The 16,751-nt window shown below is 57.9% G+C and overlaps 4 protein-coding genes across 7 annotated transcripts; 2 read left to right on the top strand and 2 right to left on the bottom strand.

Annotated features, from left to right (window-relative positions):
- Positions 1-92: 92 nt before the first annotated feature.
- Positions 93-772, bottom strand: COA3 (cytochrome c oxidase assembly factor 3). Its single transcript, XM_048051866.2, has 2 exons — positions 532-772; positions 93-438 (listed from the first exon to the last, which is right to left on the bottom strand). The coding sequence occupies exons 1-2, from the start codon at positions 731-733 to the stop codon at positions 326-328; spliced, it is 315 nt and encodes a 104-aa protein (XP_047907823.1). The 5' UTR covers positions 734-772; the 3' UTR covers positions 93-325.
- A 518-nt stretch (positions 773-1,290) lies between these two features.
- On the top strand, positions 1,291-4,473 carry CNTD1 (cyclin N-terminal domain containing 1). Of its 2 annotated transcripts, none has more exons than XM_013199793.3 (7): positions 1,291-1,478; positions 1,578-1,653; positions 1,870-2,038; positions 2,547-2,709; positions 2,963-3,107; positions 3,504-3,600; positions 4,218-4,473. In XM_013199793.3, the coding sequence occupies exons 1-7, from the start codon at positions 1,298-1,300 to the stop codon at positions 4,335-4,337; spliced, it is 951 nt and encodes a 316-aa protein (XP_013055247.2). In that variant the 5' UTR covers positions 1,291-1,297; the 3' UTR covers positions 4,338-4,473. The 2 variants fall into 2 exon arrangements, with proteins under 2 accessions (XP_013055247.2, XP_066837923.1); XM_066981822.1 differs by having other exon boundaries at positions 3,483-3,600.
- A 660-nt stretch (positions 4,474-5,133) lies between these two features.
- BECN1 (beclin 1) lies at positions 5,134-9,812 on the bottom strand. 3 transcript variants are annotated; one of them, XM_048051864.2, is made up of 11 exons: positions 9,599-9,810; positions 9,438-9,505; positions 9,286-9,344; positions 8,863-8,953; positions 8,467-8,603; positions 7,794-7,988; positions 7,420-7,566; positions 6,827-6,976; positions 6,683-6,743; positions 6,088-6,230; positions 5,134-5,745 (listed from the first exon to the last, which is right to left on the bottom strand). In XM_048051864.2, exons 1-11 carry the CDS (start codon positions 9,726-9,728, stop codon positions 5,577-5,579), a joined length of 1,350 nt encoding a protein of 449 aa, XP_047907821.1. In that variant the 5' UTR covers positions 9,729-9,810; the 3' UTR covers positions 5,134-5,576. The 3 variants fall into 3 exon arrangements, with proteins under 3 accessions (XP_047907821.1, XP_066837910.1, XP_047907822.2); XM_066981809.1 differs by having other exon boundaries at positions 9,286-9,505; positions 9,599-9,811; XM_048051865.2 differs by lacking the exons at positions 5,134-5,745; positions 6,088-6,230 and adding an exon at positions 6,254-6,533 and having other exon boundaries at positions 9,599-9,812.
- A 273-nt stretch (positions 9,813-10,085) lies between these two features.
- PSME3 (proteasome activator subunit 3) lies at positions 10,086-15,655 on the top strand. The gene is made up of 11 exons (XM_048051863.2): positions 10,086-10,245; positions 11,489-11,521; positions 11,826-11,888; positions 12,364-12,468; positions 12,778-12,826; positions 13,458-13,570; positions 14,085-14,153; positions 14,387-14,454; positions 14,603-14,657; positions 14,886-14,972; positions 15,436-15,655. The coding sequence occupies exons 1-11, from the start codon at positions 10,204-10,206 to the stop codon at positions 15,514-15,516; spliced, it is 765 nt and encodes a 254-aa protein (XP_047907820.1). The 5' UTR covers positions 10,086-10,203; the 3' UTR covers positions 15,517-15,655.
- The last annotated feature ends 1,096 nt before the right edge of the window (positions 15,656-16,751 follow it).

Here is a 16,751-nt window from a genome sequence, read left to right as displayed (position 1 = left end):
TCAGCTTTTTCACAAAATCACCTCAGCGGCTGGCCGGGGGCGGGCCCCCGAGCTGGATCCCGGCTGATTTAACGGCAGGCACCGAGGCAGGCTCCAGTCACGAGGCGTTTATTGCGTTAAGGGCCGGCCGGCGCGGCCCCCGCCCGGCCCGGAGCGCGCCCCCAGCCCGGTCCCGGTCCCGGTCCCGGCGGGGGCAGCGCCCTGCCCGCAGGGGAACCCCCGGGGCCCCCGTAGGCCGAGGTGGGCCCACCCGTGTGCTCCGTGCCCGGCCCGGGGCCGCTCCCCCCCCCGCCGCCTCACGCCGTGCTCCGGGGCCGGGCCGCCCTCAGGTGGCCGCGCTCCGCTCCCGCTCCGCGGCCCGGGCCCGCGCCGCCTCCGCCTCCAGCTCCAGCTCGTCCAGGAAGCGCTCCTGCGACACCGAGTAGAAGGTGTAGCCGTCTGCAGGGGGGGTGGGCGTTAAGGAGCACACCGGGAGCGCACCGGGAGCCCCCCCTCAGGACCCCCCCGGTCCCCTCCGGGCCCGCAGGATACAGATCCCCGCCGTCACGGCGCCGATGCCCAGCGCCAGCAGCACGTTGCGGCCTCGGAGCCGCCTCTGCAGGGCTCGCTGGCGCTGGGCGAGCTCCACCTGCGCCATGAAGCGGCGCTGCTCCGGGCTCAGCCCCGGCTCCCGCGCCGGGTCGATGCGCTGCGCCACCGCCGCCTCCCCGCCCGCTTCCCCGGGCGCCGCCATCTTGCCCCGCCGCCACTTCCGCCACAGCCGCCGCCGCCGCCGCCGCCGCCGCGGGGGGGGGCGGGAGCCAATCGGAAGGGAGGGGAGGGACCAGGCCGGCGGCTCTCTGAGAGGAGGCGTCGAGTGATTGGCTGCGGCGCGGCACGCGGCTGGGTGAAGGAGGGAGAGGCGCAAGGTGATTGGCGGGGGCGGCGGTGATTGGCAGGGGCTGGGCTGGGCGGGCGCTGAGGTGGGCGGGCGCTGAGGTGGGGTCCTGAGGGCCTCGGAGGCGTCGCCGCCGACCCCGGGACCCACGGGCCTGGTCCCACGGCTTCCCCCGGTCTCCCCCGGGGCTTCTGCCTCCGTCCCCATCGCCCCTCGGAGGCTGCGGGTGAAGTCTCCCTGCCCCCAGGCGGACCCTTGTGGCCGGTGGCCTCGCCACCCCCCCCCCTCGGGTGTCTGCCGCTGTCCATAATGAAGGGAATTTTCCACATAATTACTGCCTAGAGTGACCGAAGTAATTAACGCTGGGAATTACCCAATTCATTAATTTTCGGAATTCCCAAAGGAAGGTTTCGGGGGTGAATGGCCAGAATGGGGTCCCGGGCGCAGGCGGTGTCCAGGTTTTACAGCTCGGAGCCCCTCTTCGGCGAGGTGGCCCCCGAGGTGATGGAGGCCTCGCTGATCCACTTGGCCACGGAAAACGAGCGGTACCTCAGCGAGCTGCCCGGCCAGGCCGGCTGCTGCAAGGAGAGCCGCACCGTGGGTGAGGCCCCTCCCGGCTGAAGCAGCTGCCTGCTGTGCCATGAGCTGCTCCTGGCTGAATCCGGTGACGCTCGTTCATTGCGTTTTGTTTTTTCTTCAGAATTTGTATTCCTTTTGGCTGAGAAGTGGCACTTGGACCATTCAGCAAGGTATCAAGCAGTAGAGTTACTTGAAAGGTAATAAACACCTCGATAACGAAGCACGCTTCTCATCTCCAATGTGGCTATACCAGCCCTGCTCTTGGTCAGTCATTCAAACAATGTAGAACAATTGTCTTATGTGTCTAGAGCTTTGTCTTTTTACTTCGCTCGAGTCAATAGCTATACTTATTTCCTGTGTATCTGCAGAATTGCTTTCCTTCTTTTTTCTTAGCAGCAAAGTGTTTTTCATAGGTTTATGATCAAGCAAGTAGAGCAAATCTGTAAGTCCCCCAGTGAGAACGTGGAAAGTACCAAAGGCGGCAGCAGTCGGAGCTCTCTGAAAGAACAGCTATATGCCACGTTTGTCCTGCGACTGGTGTCGTGCATTCAGCTTGCAAGCAAACTTTCCTTGCACTATAACGTAAGCTATCTAAACTTTTGCCAGTAGCATCTTCAGTACTGTAATAAATTATCTAACCTCTGTAAAGAATACATTTTTTTCCTGAAAATCAGTAGTGATAATGAAATGCAAAGGATAGCAAAATGAGGCCCTAAATTACTTGCATTTAGGGCAGGTTAATTGTCCTTCCTCATGTAAAAGTTTGTCGGGAAATGTTCCCAGTACAGATCGCTAAAAATCCCAGCCTGTGGGTATTGGAAAGCGTACAGCTGCAAAGGGCTCACCCCTGGCTGGGGAAGGTTTGCGGGGTTACCAGGAGCCTAAGGGAAAGAAGTTCTCAGCTGGATTTCTCATGCCAGCTTAAAAGGCATGGGAGACAGCTGGGTTAGCGTGCAGTCTCTCAACTGCAGTGGGTCACGAGTAAATTTAACGGGAGGAGTAAAGCAAGAAGAAAATATTTTAACAGGTGTCCTCTTGCCTTTCTTGAAATAGAAAATAACTTGTGTTGTGTTTTTTTTTTCCTCTTCAGATAGTTACCAGCGACACAGCTTTAAAATTCCTGCAATCCTTAAAATACTCGTACACTAAGCAGGAGCTGCTTGAGTCGGAGCTTGCTGTTTTAGAAACTCTGCAGTTCCAGATCAATGTGTCAACTCCTCTGGCTTACATCGAATTGCTTCTAGAGGTTTTAGGTAAGAGTGTTATTAGGAGAGAATGGTAAAGATTTTATTAAGAGTAATAGAGACCTAACCATTTTTTTTGGCCAGCTCTGACAACCTGAATCTCAGAATGAGTGAAATTAGGCTGAGATTGAGAAGGCGTTCGGAAACAAAGGGCAGTTCTCACCAGAAATCTTCATCCCTCGCTTAGAGTAACTAGTGCCTCTTCCCCATTCAGTTTAATGACCCCAAATGCATGGCTAATTACGTGTGATCTCTACGCCAGGACATAACGGCTGCTTACTTCCTGCAAAACCATTGCATCAGATGTGCGTGCAACTACTGGACTTCTTGTATCTTAAAAGAGAGGCCATCTACGACACGTTACTGAAGACTGCCATCGAAAATTCGACACCAAGTGAACTGCAGATGTAAGCGGCTTGCATTTAAAATAAGTATTTGAAATTGAAACCTGAGAAAAAGGCTAAGAAATGGTACCCTGGTCCTCGTTATTCCACTTCTGGGGCACCTGTTTTCAAATTTTGTAACGTGTTGGGCTGTCAGCATTGTTGATGGATCTTTGCGTACCAGTTCAGAGCAGCGTGCTTCACGTTTGCTTGAGGGGCAAGCTAGGAAAGTGTTTAACTTCAACTGAAAAATCCAGCTTTAGGGCTGCTGGTGAACGCTAATAGTATCGGTTTTATTTGGGCTGGAAGGCTATGAGCTAACACGGCCGGAGGCTGTGCAGGGATTACAGAAGTGGGTGGGTGGTTTGGAGCTACAGACCCAGCATCGTTTTATACCAGGAGACGCTTTTACTTGCGCAGAGCCAAGTTTTTGGCAGTAAAGGAAGATTTCATGCTCTTGGCAGTTGGAATCATCAGCACAAGCGTTTTCGTGCTAAACCCCGAGCACTGGAAGCAGGTACAGTCGTTTCTAAACAAATTAGCTCTACGTGGAGGGGGAAAAAAAACAAAAAGGAAGCTTGTTTATGTGTTTTAGCACAGCCAGGAGACCGGCAGGCTCCTGGGAGCGACACGAAGGAGGTGACCCCTTTCAGTTTATTGGCTGGAAGCGTGCACGCCTTTGTGAAAGGGTTATGGCATGGCAATTCAGCAGAGGGGCGTGCGCTCGCACTGCCGCCAGCTTGCCCTGGTTGTGTTTTAGCTTCTTCACGGCTAGAACAAACCCAGAGGGACGCAGCTTCATTGACAACGGGAGGAGCGATCCCACGAGACAGCTTTCTCCCCAAGCTGCCACTGAATACTGTAACAAGCAGCCTATTAAATACAGCAAGCTACCTACAGTAGCTTTTTTTTTTCCAGTTTACTTCTTTGGTAGAAGCAACTCATTAAAAAAAAATAAATCCTCTCGTTCTGACATACTGAGAGGTTTCAGCTTTTGGCAACGACACTAGTCTTGGGGTTTGTGGGGCCCTGCTATTCTTGTTAGATTTGGGGGGTGTTAAGAAGTAGCTCTGTAAATGTAACGTCCTTTAAGCACTGTAAATGAGTATTTTTTTTTTTTTTTTTTTTTTTAAGGTTGTGGAGCATTTGAACTGCGTCACGGGCATTACTTCACAAAGCATCTCAGAATTCTCACACGCCGTACTGAAACACGTCGTCGGCAGCAGCACTCCAAAGCAGCAGCGGAGGAAGTAAAGTTCCAGAAAACGGAATTCTGCCTCTTGGACGCAATTCTCACCTGGATCCGCCGGTCAGTGCAGCGGGCTGTCACGCCGCGAACAGCCCGTCGTCCGCGGCACTGCGCGGGGCGCCCCAAACAGTAGGGTTGTTCTTTTGATCCCGAGCGCGGCGTGTTCTGTGACTTACCGGGTGCTGTTTTAATTAGAGGAGCTCGTTATTTTCGGCTCTGCTCTAGCGCTGTGAAGGTAACAGGAGCAAAGCAGCGCTTGTGTTTTCCAAGGCCAAAAGCTTTGTTGGAAGAGCTACGTTGTTTCAGTTGTGAGCGTGTTTTCCTCGAAGAAGCAGAAAACTTATTATAAGAGCGTTGTTTTGGGAAGGCATCAACGTGAGCGTTATTCTGCTGGGAAGCCCCAGCCCAGCCCTCACAAACAGGGCTGTCGTTTGCGTTTGGTGCCGTTTTAAAACCTAATTATTTCTGCCCGCCTGCTGCAGCCAGGCCGCTTCTTAATGGTCCTCTTTGCCGGTGCTCCGAAGCCTGGTTGCTCTTACCTCAGTCGAGCCGGCTAGTGTCGTGGCAAGAACAAAATTCCCCCCCCCCGTTTTGTCCTGGCAGCAGGGGCTGCCTGAGCACTGGGGGGTGCTGAGGTTCCAGCTGAAAGCACTCCGGGTAGAATCGCGTTTTGTTGTGACGTTGCTCGGTGCGCCCCTGTGCGGGAACAGGCTCCAGGAAGCGTCGCAAACAGCTGCTAGCACAGCCACCGCTGTCAGACCCCCGGAAAGGCCAGTGGGAAAAAAAAAAAAAAAGTGCTGATACGACTTAAAAAATACTTTATTTCAAGCTGCAGTGACCGAACAGACCTTCGGAGTTTTTCCACGTTATTCCCCGTGTTAGAAACTTTCCTTTTCTAACCCCCACGTTCCGTTACGCTGTCACAGAGCCCCACCGACGGCGCTGGCAGTTGGAACTCCGACAATAACTTACCCACATCTCTGGAACCCCCAAACTCCACTTTAGCATCTATTTAACAGCTGATTATTGTTTTTTTTTTTTTTAAGTTCAGTTCAGCTCAGCGATAGAACTTCACGTATTGCTTTTCTACATACTACTCGTCGGAACGGTGTTTTAAATAAAGTGTCTTGTGGATTTTTGGTATTGTAAACGTTTCGTACGGGTTAACGTTACGAGACATCTTGATTCGAGTTTCTCCAACAAAATGCAGACGCCCCAGCTGCCAGGGCAACTTCTTGACGTGGTTACTTGTTGTAGAACTGGGACGAGACCCAGGCAAGCCCCCACTTCAGATTAGTTAACATGAACTTGAGTGCTTTTGTCCATTGCTCCTCAGAGTTAAACTGCGTTTTAATAGAGTAGGAGCCGCCGCTGCCGCCTGTGTCTTCAATCTTGCCTTTCTCCACGTCCATCCTGCGTCACACACAACGGTTATTAGTCTAGCAAGCATTTAATTTCATTATATTTCATTTAATTTCAAGGGGATGCTAAGCACCAAACTCTAAATCTGATACTCAGAAACCTCTACGTAAGAACGCTTTGTTTTTAAAAGCTATTTAGCAAGCCTCAGACTTTCGCCCGAGGAACTAGCTTTAAATCCCGGCTAAATAAGAGCAAGCGTGGTAACCCTGCACGCTGCAGAGCACCCGCTGGTCTCTGAAAGCCGGGACAGAAACGGCAAGCAGGGCTGTGGAGCAGGCCCGGGCAGGACAGCGGGTAAAGCGTTACTTTGACGCGGAACAGAGCAGCGCTCACCTGTAAGGCAAACAAAACCGAGTTTCGCCCTTTTCCACTTCCTCCTTAAACTGCTGCACGCAGTCCAAGAAAGCCACCATAGCGTGATCGAATTTGTTGTCCCAGAAGAACCTCAGGCCTCCAGAACAGTACAAGGGGAGCTCCTGGAAAAAGAGATTAGCTTCAGGCACCCCAAGCGTTCCCCTCCAGATGCTGTCGCTGCAGATATTTAGCCTGTACAGGACTTCGATTTGTCACGGGGCGCTTAAAACGCTTTGTGGCGTGTGATAGGCGTTGCTCGCTTTGTGCCAAGCGCCTGCTGCGTGAGTGCTGGTGGTCAGCAGGAGAAAACCGGGCTTCCTGATCGCCAACGGCCTTCCCAAATCGTGTTTAATTTCCTCTGGCCAGTCGCTCTGTGTAATTTGAGAGCTCCTGGCTGGCAGTGTGAGTGGACATGGAGGGAGATCCTGCAGGAGAAACCAGGGCAGCTAGCTCCCCCGTACCTAAACGCACCGAGGCGCGCTCTCAGGAGCGGAGTCTCGGTCTTCTGCGCCTTTCAGCAGGGATCTGAGGTGCGCGAGGTCATTTTTTTCCTCCAGCTCGTGTAGGATCTTACCTTCGATTTGTCCGTGAGGGACTCCAAGTAGGAGTGGTTGCCGTACGGCACCAGACGGTATCTGAAAGGAGACGGGGCAGGGGCAGGTGAGCCTACGCTCCTCTCTCCAGGTTGGAGGGGAAACGCGGGTTTTATCGCGGGTACCTTTGAAACTTCAGCCCCATTTTGTTAGCGAGGGCGTGCAGCAACAGCACGGTCTGCCCCCAGGCCGCGTTGATCTCATTCCATTCCACGGGAACGCTGGGGAGGCGGCCAAGCCTGAAGTTATTTATCGTGCCGAACTGCCCGCTGTGCCTGCGATAAGAGGAATTATAAATAGGCGCCAGGGGCGGGGGCAGCCGGCAGCACGCCAACCAAACGGGGGCCGCCTGGGAAGGCGCCCCGCTAACCGCGCGCGATGGGGGGTTCGGGAGCCCTGCCTGGAAAGCGCGTAGAAGCGCCAAATCGTTCCGCTTTCCGTGAAGGAACGCGTTTGGGAAAAGAAAAAAAAAAAAAACCCCAACCGAGCCCGCGCGCTCTGCGAAGCCCAACGGAGAGCCGCTGGCGCGAGGTGCCAACTAGCCGCCATTTCACGGCGCGCCCCGAGTTATCTGCGCCGCGCCTCCCGGCTGCCACCAGCACCGGCTGCGACCCCTTCCCGCGTCGTGGGGCACCCGCAGGCTCCTTCTCTACCCAAATCAGTGGTATTTTATCGGCCCTACGCCGCAGAGCCGAAGCACCGCTCCCACCCGCCCTACCAGATGTGGAAGGTCGCGTTGAACACGTTGGTTTTCTTCAGCTTGTCCAGCTGTATCTGGGCGTACCGCATCTGGTTGTCCACGCTTTTCAGCTCGTCGTCCAGCTCCAGCTGCTGCCTCTTGAACTCGCAGTATTCCTTCTGGTACCTTCGAAGGAAACCGAGAGCCGCTGGGCATGAGGCTCTTCCAGGAAGAGAAACGGCTGCTCGCGTGATGTACTAGTGTTGTTGGTTTTTTTTTTTTCTTTTTTTTTCGAGAAGACTTCAGTTTGGCAAAGCGTAAGCCGCTTGGTTTGGGGCATTAACTCCAGCTCCCTCCCCTTTCTAATCTCGCCCATCTGCTACCCGAATCTCCCCCCTGCGTAGTTCACTCACTGAGCTTCCTCCCGCTCCAGCCGCTCCGCCTCCGCCCTGACCCTCTCAAAGTCCTCGGCCACGATCTTGCGGTTCTTCTCCACGTCCTCCAGCTCCTGAATCAGCTGCTCCTCCTCCAGCGCGAGCTCCTTCAGCTCCGTTTGCAGCTTCTCCTTATCGTCCTCGTTCATTTGCTCCAGGATCTCCAGGCACCTCCTGGGGGGCAGTCGCAGCATCGCTGGAACGCCCCCGGCCCTGTGCGCCCGGACAGAAACCGCCCTGCCTCTACCGAGGGTTAACCCTCGTTAAATTTTTTAGTTCGGCGCCTCGTTAAATATGTAGTTTGTTAGCCAGGAGCGCAGGCGTAACAGCGAAGGGGAGCGAGGCGGTGAGCGACGACCTCTTACCACCCGCCAGTAGCTCTGTGGAGCGCTCGGACCACGCAGCGCCGCCAAACCACCCCCTCGGGCGGGCGGCGGCCATCGCTGACGGGCTGCAGACCCCCGAGATAACCGCTCCGCCTCGCTCAGGAACAAAACCGAGCCCCGAGGCCCGGAGCTCCCGTTTCCGACCGCGGAACCGAAGCCCGCGCCCGCCTTCACGCCCTCGCTCTCCGAAAGAACCGGCTCGGCGCCCGCGCACCCGCCCGCAGTCCCCAGGTCCCCGGGCGCGATCCCACGGGCAGCGGGCTCACTTGTAGTTCTGGCACTCGTTCTCGGTGATGTTGAGCTGCGTGTCCAGCTGGTCCAGCAGCGTGTCCGTGCACTCCTCGCACAGGGGGTGATCCACGTCCGTCTGCCCCGACATGATGTCGAAGAGGTCGCCGGTGACCTGCAGAGAAATCCCCACCCCCAGCGAGCTCCAGGCGGTTGCTGGCTGCCCCCTGACAGCCGGGCGTGCACCTCTTCCCTTCTCAGAAGCGTCTCTGCAAGCCAAACCTTGATTTAAAACTAGTTTTTTTTAACTATTCACTGAGAAAAACATCTCCAAGGCTGCCACGTGAGGAATTTCACCACGCGGAGCAGAGAGCGGCGTTCGCGAGGACCCGAGTTCTGGCGGGGACCCGAGCTCGCCCCCTCGCCCGACTTGCCTTCAGCCTCCTGCTGAGGTTTTCCATTGTGCCCCCGTCCGACGCCTCCCCGATGAGGGTGAAGCTGTTGGCGCTTTCCGTCGACATCATTCTGGGGAAGGATTTCACCGGGAAGTGAGCCCGGGGGGGAAGGGGGGTGGGGTTTGGGGGAGCCGGGTGCGACTGGGACGCGGGAGTCGGTCAAGACTCGGGGGGGAATGCCCCCAGTTTGTTTCGGGGAAGGGGGGCAGCGTTTCGGTGCTCAGCCAAAGCGCGCGACCGATAAACGGTGCTCTAAATGCAACGGGGGGGCCAAAACTGGGGGAAACGGGGGCAGCCGCGGGGGCTCCCCGTGAGGGGCGGTGCCCGCCGCTCCTCCCCCGCTCTCCCCCTCGCAGCCCCGGTGCCCGGTTGGGGGCTCCCCACCGGCAACCCCAGCCGTACCTGGCGGGCGGGATGAACCTCCGGGACACGCCATCCTGGCGGCTCTCCGCGAAGCCTTCCTGCCGGGGAGGGGGGGGGGAAGCGCCACCGTTACCGGGGCCCGGTGGCTGTCCCCCCCCATCCCGGTCCTCCCGGTCCCCCCCTCCCCGTACCTCGCTCAGGGCGCTCTCCTCCTCCTGCGCATCCCCAGGCCGGGCGGGAGCGGCGGTAAGCAGCGGGGCTGTGGGGGCGAGGAGCCGTCAGAGGCCTGGCCCCGTTCCCCTTCCCGTTCCCCCCCCCCCCGCCGCCGCCACCGGAGCCCCGTTCCCGGTACCGGTGAGCTCCTGGATGGTGAGGCGGTCGAGGATCTTGAAGGACGTGTCGAGCTTCAGCGGCTGGCTGCAACGCTGGCACACGAAGCTCACCTGCGTGGTGCAGCCGCCGCCGGCCCGCCCGCCCTCCATGCTGCCGCCGCCGCGCTCCCTTCACCGCCGCGCTCCCACCTCCGCCATTACTCCCGCCGCCGGAAGCGAAGCGCCCTCCACTTCCGCCCTTCTCCCTACCCACTTCCGCCCTTCTTCCTACCCACTTCCGCCCTTCTCCCTACCCACTTCCGCCCTTCTCCCCTTCCAGTTCCGGCCCCCACTTCCGCCCTCAACCCGCCAGGTCCTCCCCGCCAGGTCCTGGCAGGGCTATAGCAACCCCTTTCCCCCCCCTTCCCGCACCCCCACCCAATTTCCCTCTCTCCCTACGCGCCGCCAGGACCCTCCTCCCTGATCACGTGCGCAGAGAGCGAGCCGCCCATTGGCTGCCGCGCCGCGCCGAGCTCACTTCCGGCGGCGGCGGCGGCGGCGCTGCGGTAGCCGGTGGAGGCGGCGGCGGCAGAGCGCGCGCGCGCGGCCCCGCGGCGCAACGAGACCCGGAGCAGGCCCCGCCGCCATGGCCTCGTTGCTTAAGGTGGACCCGGAGGTGAAGCTCAAGGTGCGCTCTGCCGCCAGCAACCGGCTCGAGGGCCCGCCGGGGGCTGCCGGGGCCTAGCCCCGAGGCCCGGGCCGGCGCGGATCGCGTGGGGCTAGGCCCTGGCGGCCACCGGCGGGCCCGAGGCCTGTGTGGATGCCCCACCGAGAGGTCCCCGCTTGGGTTAAGCCTCCCCCCGAGGGTGTTTTTCCTTCCTTGGTTCCCCCCCCACCGGGGCCGTTGTTCAGAGTTCGGCCCGTGCGGGTGGCGGAGGAGGGGTTTGGGTGATTTTGGGCTCCCGCCTCGTCCCGCGTGGGGCTTCCGCGGTGAGGCCCCGCTTAGAAAAGGGGAGGGGAGATGTGAGGCGCAGGGGGAGGGAGGGTGGCGTGCCGGCCTCGTGAAGGCAAGGAGGGAGGGAGGGTTCGGGCTGCAGGTGGTTTGCCTGCGCCTAAAAGCAAGGAGAGGCGCAGGGTTCAGGCCGAGGGTGGGCTATCAGCTCTTAAAAGCAAGGAGAAGGCCAGGAGTCAGGCTGAGGGTGGGCTACCTGCTCAGAAAAGCAAGGAAAGATGCAAGGTGCAGGCTGAGAGAGGTTTATCTGCTCCTAAAAGCAAGGAGAAGCCCAGGATTCAGGCTGAGGGTGGGCTGCCTGCTCAGAAAAGCAAGGAAAGATGCAAGGCTTAAGTGGACTAGCTGCTTGTAAAAGCAAGGAAAAGCCCAAGATTCAGGCTGACGGTGGGCTGCTTGCTCAGAAAAGCAAGGAAAGATGCAAGGTGCAGGCTGAGGGAGCTCTGTCAGCTCATAAAAACAAGGAGAAGCCCAGGGTTCAGGCTGAGGGCGGTGTACCTGCCCTGTAAAGACAAGGAGAAATGGAAGATTCAGGCTGTAAATGGTCTGCCTGCTCCTGAAAGCAAGGAGATGCATGGGGTTCAGGCTGAGGGTGGGCTACCTGCTCCTAAAAGCAAGGAGAGATGCAAGGTGCAGGCTGAGATTGGGCTACCTGCTCAGAAAAGCAAGGAAAAGCCCTGGGTTCAGGCTGAGGGCACTCTCTGCTGCCGCACAGAGCAGTGCCCGGCTGATTCTGAGCCGTACCTTCCTCTCATCCCGCCCAGGGGCTTCCCCTGCTCCTAAAAGCAAGGAGAGGCGCACGGTTCAGGCTGAGGGTGATCTCCACTGCCGCACAGAACAGCGCTCGGCTTACGTTAAGCCATCGGTTTCTTCCTTTTTCTATTGGGAGCGATTCCTAACGGCTGCTTTGTTTCTTCTGCAGGTCGATTCCTTCAGGGAGCGGATCACGAGCGAGGTGAGTATCCCCCCGCCGCCGCCCTGGGGTGTAACAGAGGGTGGTCAGGCGCATCTTCCTGACGCGCTCTGCTGCGATTTGAGTCCCTTCCGTAAATTCAGCAGCGCTCAGGGCTGTAGTCAGTGACCGGAGCGAGGTTTTACAGCCCCGTGGCTCTCCCGACATCTTTCCCCTTCGGCTTTGTGTGAGGCCTCTCGGCAGAACTCGTTCTCTTCTGTTTCCTGACCTGGGGCAGCCGATTTCCCCGGCGTTCTTGTCTCTTTGCGGCATTGTTTCACCTCACCGTCTGTTCTTTCCCTCTCAGGCTGAAGATCTGGTGGCAAACTTTTTCCCAAAGAAGCTCTTAGAACTCGATGGGTTCCTCAAAGTAAGACATCCGTCGCCTTCTGCCTTGCTTTTCGTTTCCGAGCTGCCTGCTGAAAAGCCTTTCCCGTGCGTTTCCTTGCGCCTTTCGCCCCGTCACAAAGAAGTTGAGCGGCGGCTCGGCTGCTGGCGTGCACTGGAGCTCTGTTAGCTCTAGAGGGGGTGCTTCCTTCTCCGGTTCTCTTTGTGCGATCAGCACGCTCGCCCTTCCTACGCATTCAGAGTCTCCGGGCTATCCTTCGCGGTGCTGTGGGGCTCTAGCACGTGCAGACAATGGCCTTGATCCTAATCTGGAGCTGGCACTCCGCTCAGGCCGGAGGGAGGTCTCCCCACGGGCCCACTGTCAGATATTTCTCTCGTTCGTTCTTATTTTGCGGTTGGCTCAACGAGAGATCTGCAAGTTTTCGTTGCTTTATTGCTCCTGGGGTGCCAGGAGCTGTTAGCTCGTAATTAAACGCCGAACCTGCCTTGTTTTCCAGGAGCCCATCCTGAATATTCACGATCTCACCCAGATCCATTCGGACATGAACCTCCCAGTGCCTGACCCGATTCTGCTCACGAACAGCCACGACGGCCTGGACGGGGTAAGGTTTCTCTCTTGGCCGAGATCCCCGCTGCTGATAATTAAAGCTGCATGGCCCGCCCTGCGTGGGGTGAGGACGTTCTCGTTTAACAACGGGCCGTGGCCCTCCCGAAGGCTTTTAGGAACCGGGCTCAGGAGCCTGGGAGGCCTGCCGGAGGTGAAGCTGTACTTCCCGGTCCTCCGTCGTTTTTAAAGGAGGGTGCTCAGAAGCCAAGAGCCCGGCAGAGATGCTGACGTTTCCCCTTATTTCCTTTGCGACGCTTTGGTAGCCGACGACCGGTTTGTGAGTAAAATGTTTTGTGTGTTTTAGCCGAATATGAAAAAGAGGAAGCTGGAAGACCGCGAAGAGACCTTTCAGGGTAAGAGTCCCCGCGTCTCTCCGTTGCTCCCTGCCCCCCCTGCGCCGCGCCTTAGGGCCGTGACATCGCAGGAGCCCCCGCTTCCCCGTCCCGACGGCAGCTGCTGCTCACGCAGACCTGCCCCGGCAGCCCAGGGCCCGGCCTGCGGATGTCCTGTTGCGGAGGAGTCGGGTTCCAGCTCTTAAAAGCGTCGTTTGGATTTCTCTGATAGGCGTTAAGTAGCGCTAGCTTGAGCTTGGCCTGCCGGCAGGCAGCTGGCCTCCCCGCAGCTCCGTACTAGAAGCTTTCCTCGCCCGGAGGCAGACGCCGGGCTTTGGATTAAGTCGAGGCAGAAACGCCTCTTAGGCGTGCACCAGGAAAATCCTCCGGGCCTAGCCTTGGCAGCCCGGAGCTCTCCGGCCCTTATCTAAGCCCCGCGTTTCCTCTCTTCCTTCTCTTGTGGTAATCGCTGCCGTCCCGTGCCCGATTTCCCCTTCCCCGCAGGTTGCCTCTAGCCTGGCTCAGCCTTTGTGGAGACGAGAAGCTCGGGGTGGGCCTCGGGTGCGATCTCCCGGCGCAGGAGGCGCCCCTCTCCACGTGCTCCCGCGGGGGGGGTGCTGACGGGAGGCGTTTGTCTCCCCTGCCGCCGTAGGTACCAAAGTGTTCGTGATGCCCAACGGGATGCTGAAGAGCAACCAGCAGCTGGTGGACATCATCGAGAAAGTCAAACCGGAGATCAGGCTGCTCATCGAGAAGTGTAACACGGTGGGTGTGGGCTGCGGCTCTGCGGGCTGGGGCCGGAGCGCTTCTGACCCTAGCGAGGCAAAGCTGCTCGGAGCGGCAGGAGCAGAGCCCTCTGGCTCTGTGAATGAGGAAATTCACGATTCCTATCCCGTTCCAGAGGTGGCTGGGAGGTGGGTGTAGGGAAACGTTCTTTTTCTGAGCCCCCAGGGGGCTCCACAGCACACCTTGTGGAGGAGGTCTGTTTCGCCGCCTCCTTCCCCGGGGCCTTTTCTTCACCCTCCTTTCGCGCAGTCAGACGCCTGCTGGGGGCTGCGTCGGCACAGCCAGGAGAGCTTCTCGTGGGAAGCCGTGCTTGTGCTGGCTTGCGTGGCACCCCAGCCACGTGGGAAACGATCTACTCAGAAGTGTTGTGAGCGTGAAGGACCCGCAGGGGGTTCATCACGAGCTGTGCGGCGAAGGCGGGGCCTTAGGAGGCTTGAGAGAGGTCCCTGCGAAGATCCTGGCATTGATCTGTTCCGTGATCTCTCCGCTGCAGGTCAAAATGTGGGTGCAGCTTCTCATCCCCAGGATAGAAGATGGAAACAACTTTGGCGTTTCTATTCAGGTGAGGCACCCCTGGCTGCGAGCCCTGCAGCAGCAGGGAGCTGCGCTCCGGGAACGCGGCTTTGGGGTTCCCCCGAATCGTTTGGTGGCGGCCAGTGGCTGCGGGCACGGGGCTGGTTTAGGTTTTAAAACCCAAATCCGAGCTTGACGTGGAACTACCGAGACAGGTTGGCTTTCGGAGCCCCGAAGGCCAGCTGCAGCCTCGTGATAAGGCTTCTTTGTCCTCCCTTGCAGGAGGAAACAGTTGCTGAGCTTCGAACCGTGGAGAGTGAGGCAGCATCCTACCTGGACCAGATTTCTAGGTACGAAAGAGTTGAGCTTTTTGGGAAGTCCTCCTGGGAAAAGTAGCCTACGTGGGGAAGATGCCCCGACTTTTCTAGGGCAGGCTGGGCCAGAAAAAGAATCTCGGTGCTCTTTGCCTGACTTGGAGTCTCTCCGTTTTCCTACCAGATATTATATCACAAGAGCAAAGTTGGTTTCCAAAATAGCTAAGTACCCTCACGTGGTAAGTAGACGGCGAGGTGGAGCTCTGCGTGTTACGTGCCGCTGCTTTTTGGGACTCTTTGGGCCGCTCGTCCCTGTCCTTGAGATGAGGGTCCTGTGGGAGCTGGGGGGGGGCTGTACGAGGATGGAGAGGGGGAGGGGGTGCCTTTGTAAAAGGCAGGAGCTTGGCTTGGCGCGCGGGAGGCGCACCTGACCTCAGGCCGCTGAGCCGCGCGTCTGCTCCCTGCAGGAGGACTACCGCCGCACGGTGACGGAGATCGACGAGAAGGAGTACATTAGTCTGCGCCTGATCATTTCAGAGCTGAGGAATCAATATGTAAGTGAGAAGCCAGAGCTCGCCCTGGCTTCCCGCCTGGCAATTTAGAGAGCCCTCCTGATCCTTGTGCTGCTTTCCCCTTTCCCTGTGACTACGCCCGGCCTGGTTTGGCTCTGACGAGAAGAGCTCGGCATTTGCTGCCTCGCCACCACCCTGCAGAGACACGCGGGTGGTTCCAGCTGAGCGTTCGCGCGAGTCTAGCGCAAAATATCCCTTCCACTCCTGGGGGAACCTGCGATCCTAAATTGTGCAGGCAGTACGAACCACCCCTCGACTCTGTGTACGATCTTTTTGGTGGCGGAGATGCGATTTTTGTGGTAGATGTGTGAAGCAGGGGCTGAGAGCAGCGCCGGGGTGAGCAGTGCTGCTCTTCTAATCGGTGCTTGTTGTGAAAGCAGAATGCTAAAGGGCTCTTCCCCCCCTTCCCCCTTCTTTTCTGAGTTGTGTTCTCCCCTTTTTGCAGGTCACTTTGCATGACATGATCCTTAAAAACATTGAGAAGATCAAGAGGCCTCGGAGCAGCAACGCTGAGACCCTCTATTAAGTGTCAACGTTTGAACTTGAGAACTGTTCAGTCAACTAAAGACCGTCATTGCCTTGGTTTGTTACGTGACTATCGAGATGGGAAACTGGCTGGAAATAGTGTTGCATTCTTAGTTAAAATCTAAAGAAATTCTCGCCTAGTTTTGTGATTGGTTTTATTCAGGTCTCAGGAGCTCTCCCTCCCTCTAGTAACTGGTAACGAAACGGCCGTGCTGCTTTGGGATGCCCTTGAGGCTGCTGCAGAGCGAGAGCACCGGCCAGGCAGGATCATTCCTTCACGCCTTCCTTCCTACCTTAGTAGGAACCGCAGTAGAGACCAAGCCCGTGTCCTGTCCCGTCTTTGGCTGGAGGCTTCCCTGGGCTCTCTGGGAGCAGGGCAGAGCAGCGCGAGCCCCAGCCCAGCTCTCGTCCCCGCTGGCTGCGGCTCAGCCCCTCTGCCAGTGCTCTGCACTGACTTATAGCGACGAGAGGGACCCTGCCCCTTCTGGGCTGGTGGCCGCAGCCACGTTCCAGCACCACCGCGAGCTCTGTGATGGTTTCCTGGCGTTTTTCTGACTCGGCAGAGCCTGCCTCGGCCGTCTCTGCCTCGTCAGATCCGCTCGGGTGGGTGCAGAGCTCGAGGCGGTGCCTGTCGCCGGGGCCGGTCGCTGTGCTGGCTGGTTGTGAGCTCAGGCGGCTTCTGCTGTCGGCAGCTTGCCTAGAGCCACGTCCGTGGCTAAAACCAACGTCACTCCACACGTGTCCCTTCAGCACCAGGTGCTTTTTACCCAGGCTGAGAGAAGGGAGGGCCCGGAGGTCCGATACCAAACCCGCGGCAGTCCCCACGCGCGGTCAGACTGCGACCCGCTGTCTCCTGGCAGTGCTTCCCGCGGAGCAGGCCAGCCCTGACGGCTGGCGCTTGGGGTGAGGAGGGCCGATTCCCACCCGGTGCCGCTGCAAACCTTTTAGTCTTTCCCCTGCAAAAGGGCACCCTTGCGTGCCTGGCGACTCTAAAGCCACTGGAACGTTTCGTGGTCCATTACAAACCCCTTTGGAAATGACTGGTTGCGTTGCGTCAGTTTTTTTTTTGCGTGTGGGAAGTGGTCCCATAACGCTGCAGGCTCCAAAATTTTCTTATTTATGGTATTTCTACTTCAGTCCCGCATTCAGGGAACCTTAAATCATTTGTTTCTGGAACCTCGCTGTTTCCCGGGTCTCGCTGTTACACCCGTATATTCTTATTGTGCAGTAGCCTTA

This window comes from Anser cygnoides, chromosome 22, assembly GCF_040182565.1.
Source record: "Anser cygnoides isolate HZ-2024a breed goose chromosome 22, Taihu_goose_T2T_genome, whole genome shotgun sequence".
NCBI classification, from domain to species: domain Eukaryota; kingdom Metazoa; phylum Chordata; class Aves; order Anseriformes; family Anatidae; genus Anser; species Anser cygnoides.
This window is presented reverse-complemented; position numbering and strand designations above follow the sequence as displayed.

Coding starts and splice junctions, on each gene's coding strand:
- CNTD1 (XM_066981822.1), top strand. CDS start 1,298: ATGGCCAGAATGGGGTCCCGGGCGCAGGCGGTGTCCAGGTTTTACAGC. Junction 1,654..1,869: donor GCAGTAGAGTTACTTGAAAG/GTAATAAACACC, acceptor TGTTTTTCATAG/GTTTATGATCAAGCAAGTAG. Junction 3,108..3,482: donor ACACCAAGTGAACTGCAGAT/GTAAGCGGCTTG, acceptor GTTTTATACCAG/GAGACGCTTTTACTTGCGCA.
- PSME3 (XM_048051863.2), top strand. CDS start 10,204: ATGGCCTCGTTGCTTAAGGTGGACCCGGAGGTGAAGCTCAAG. Junction 11,522..11,825: donor GGGAGCGGATCACGAGCGAG/GTGAGTATCCCC, acceptor TTTCCCTCTCAG/GCTGAAGATCTGGTGGCAAA. Junction 12,469..12,777: donor GCCACGACGGCCTGGACGGG/GTAAGGTTTCTC, acceptor TGTGTGTTTTAG/CCGAATATGAAAAAGAGGAA.
- COA3 (XM_048051866.2), bottom strand. CDS start 733: ATGGCGGCGCCCGGGGAAGCGGGCGGGGAGGCGGCGGTGGCGCAGCGC. Junction 439..531: donor CGCCGTGACGGCGGGGATCT/GTATCCTGCGGG, acceptor CCCCCCCTGCAG/ACGGCTACACCTTCTACTCG.
- BECN1 (XM_066981809.1), bottom strand. CDS start 9,728: ATGGAGGGCGGGCGGGCCGGCGGCGGCTGCACCACGCAGGTGAGCTTC. Junction 8,954..9,285: donor AGGTTCATCCCGCCCGCCAG/GTACGGCTGGGG, acceptor ATCCTTCCCCAG/AATGATGTCGACGGAAAGCG. Junction 7,989..8,466: donor AACGAGTGCCAGAACTACAA/GTGAGCCCGCTG, acceptor ACTGCCCCCCAG/GAGGTGCCTGGAGATCCTGG.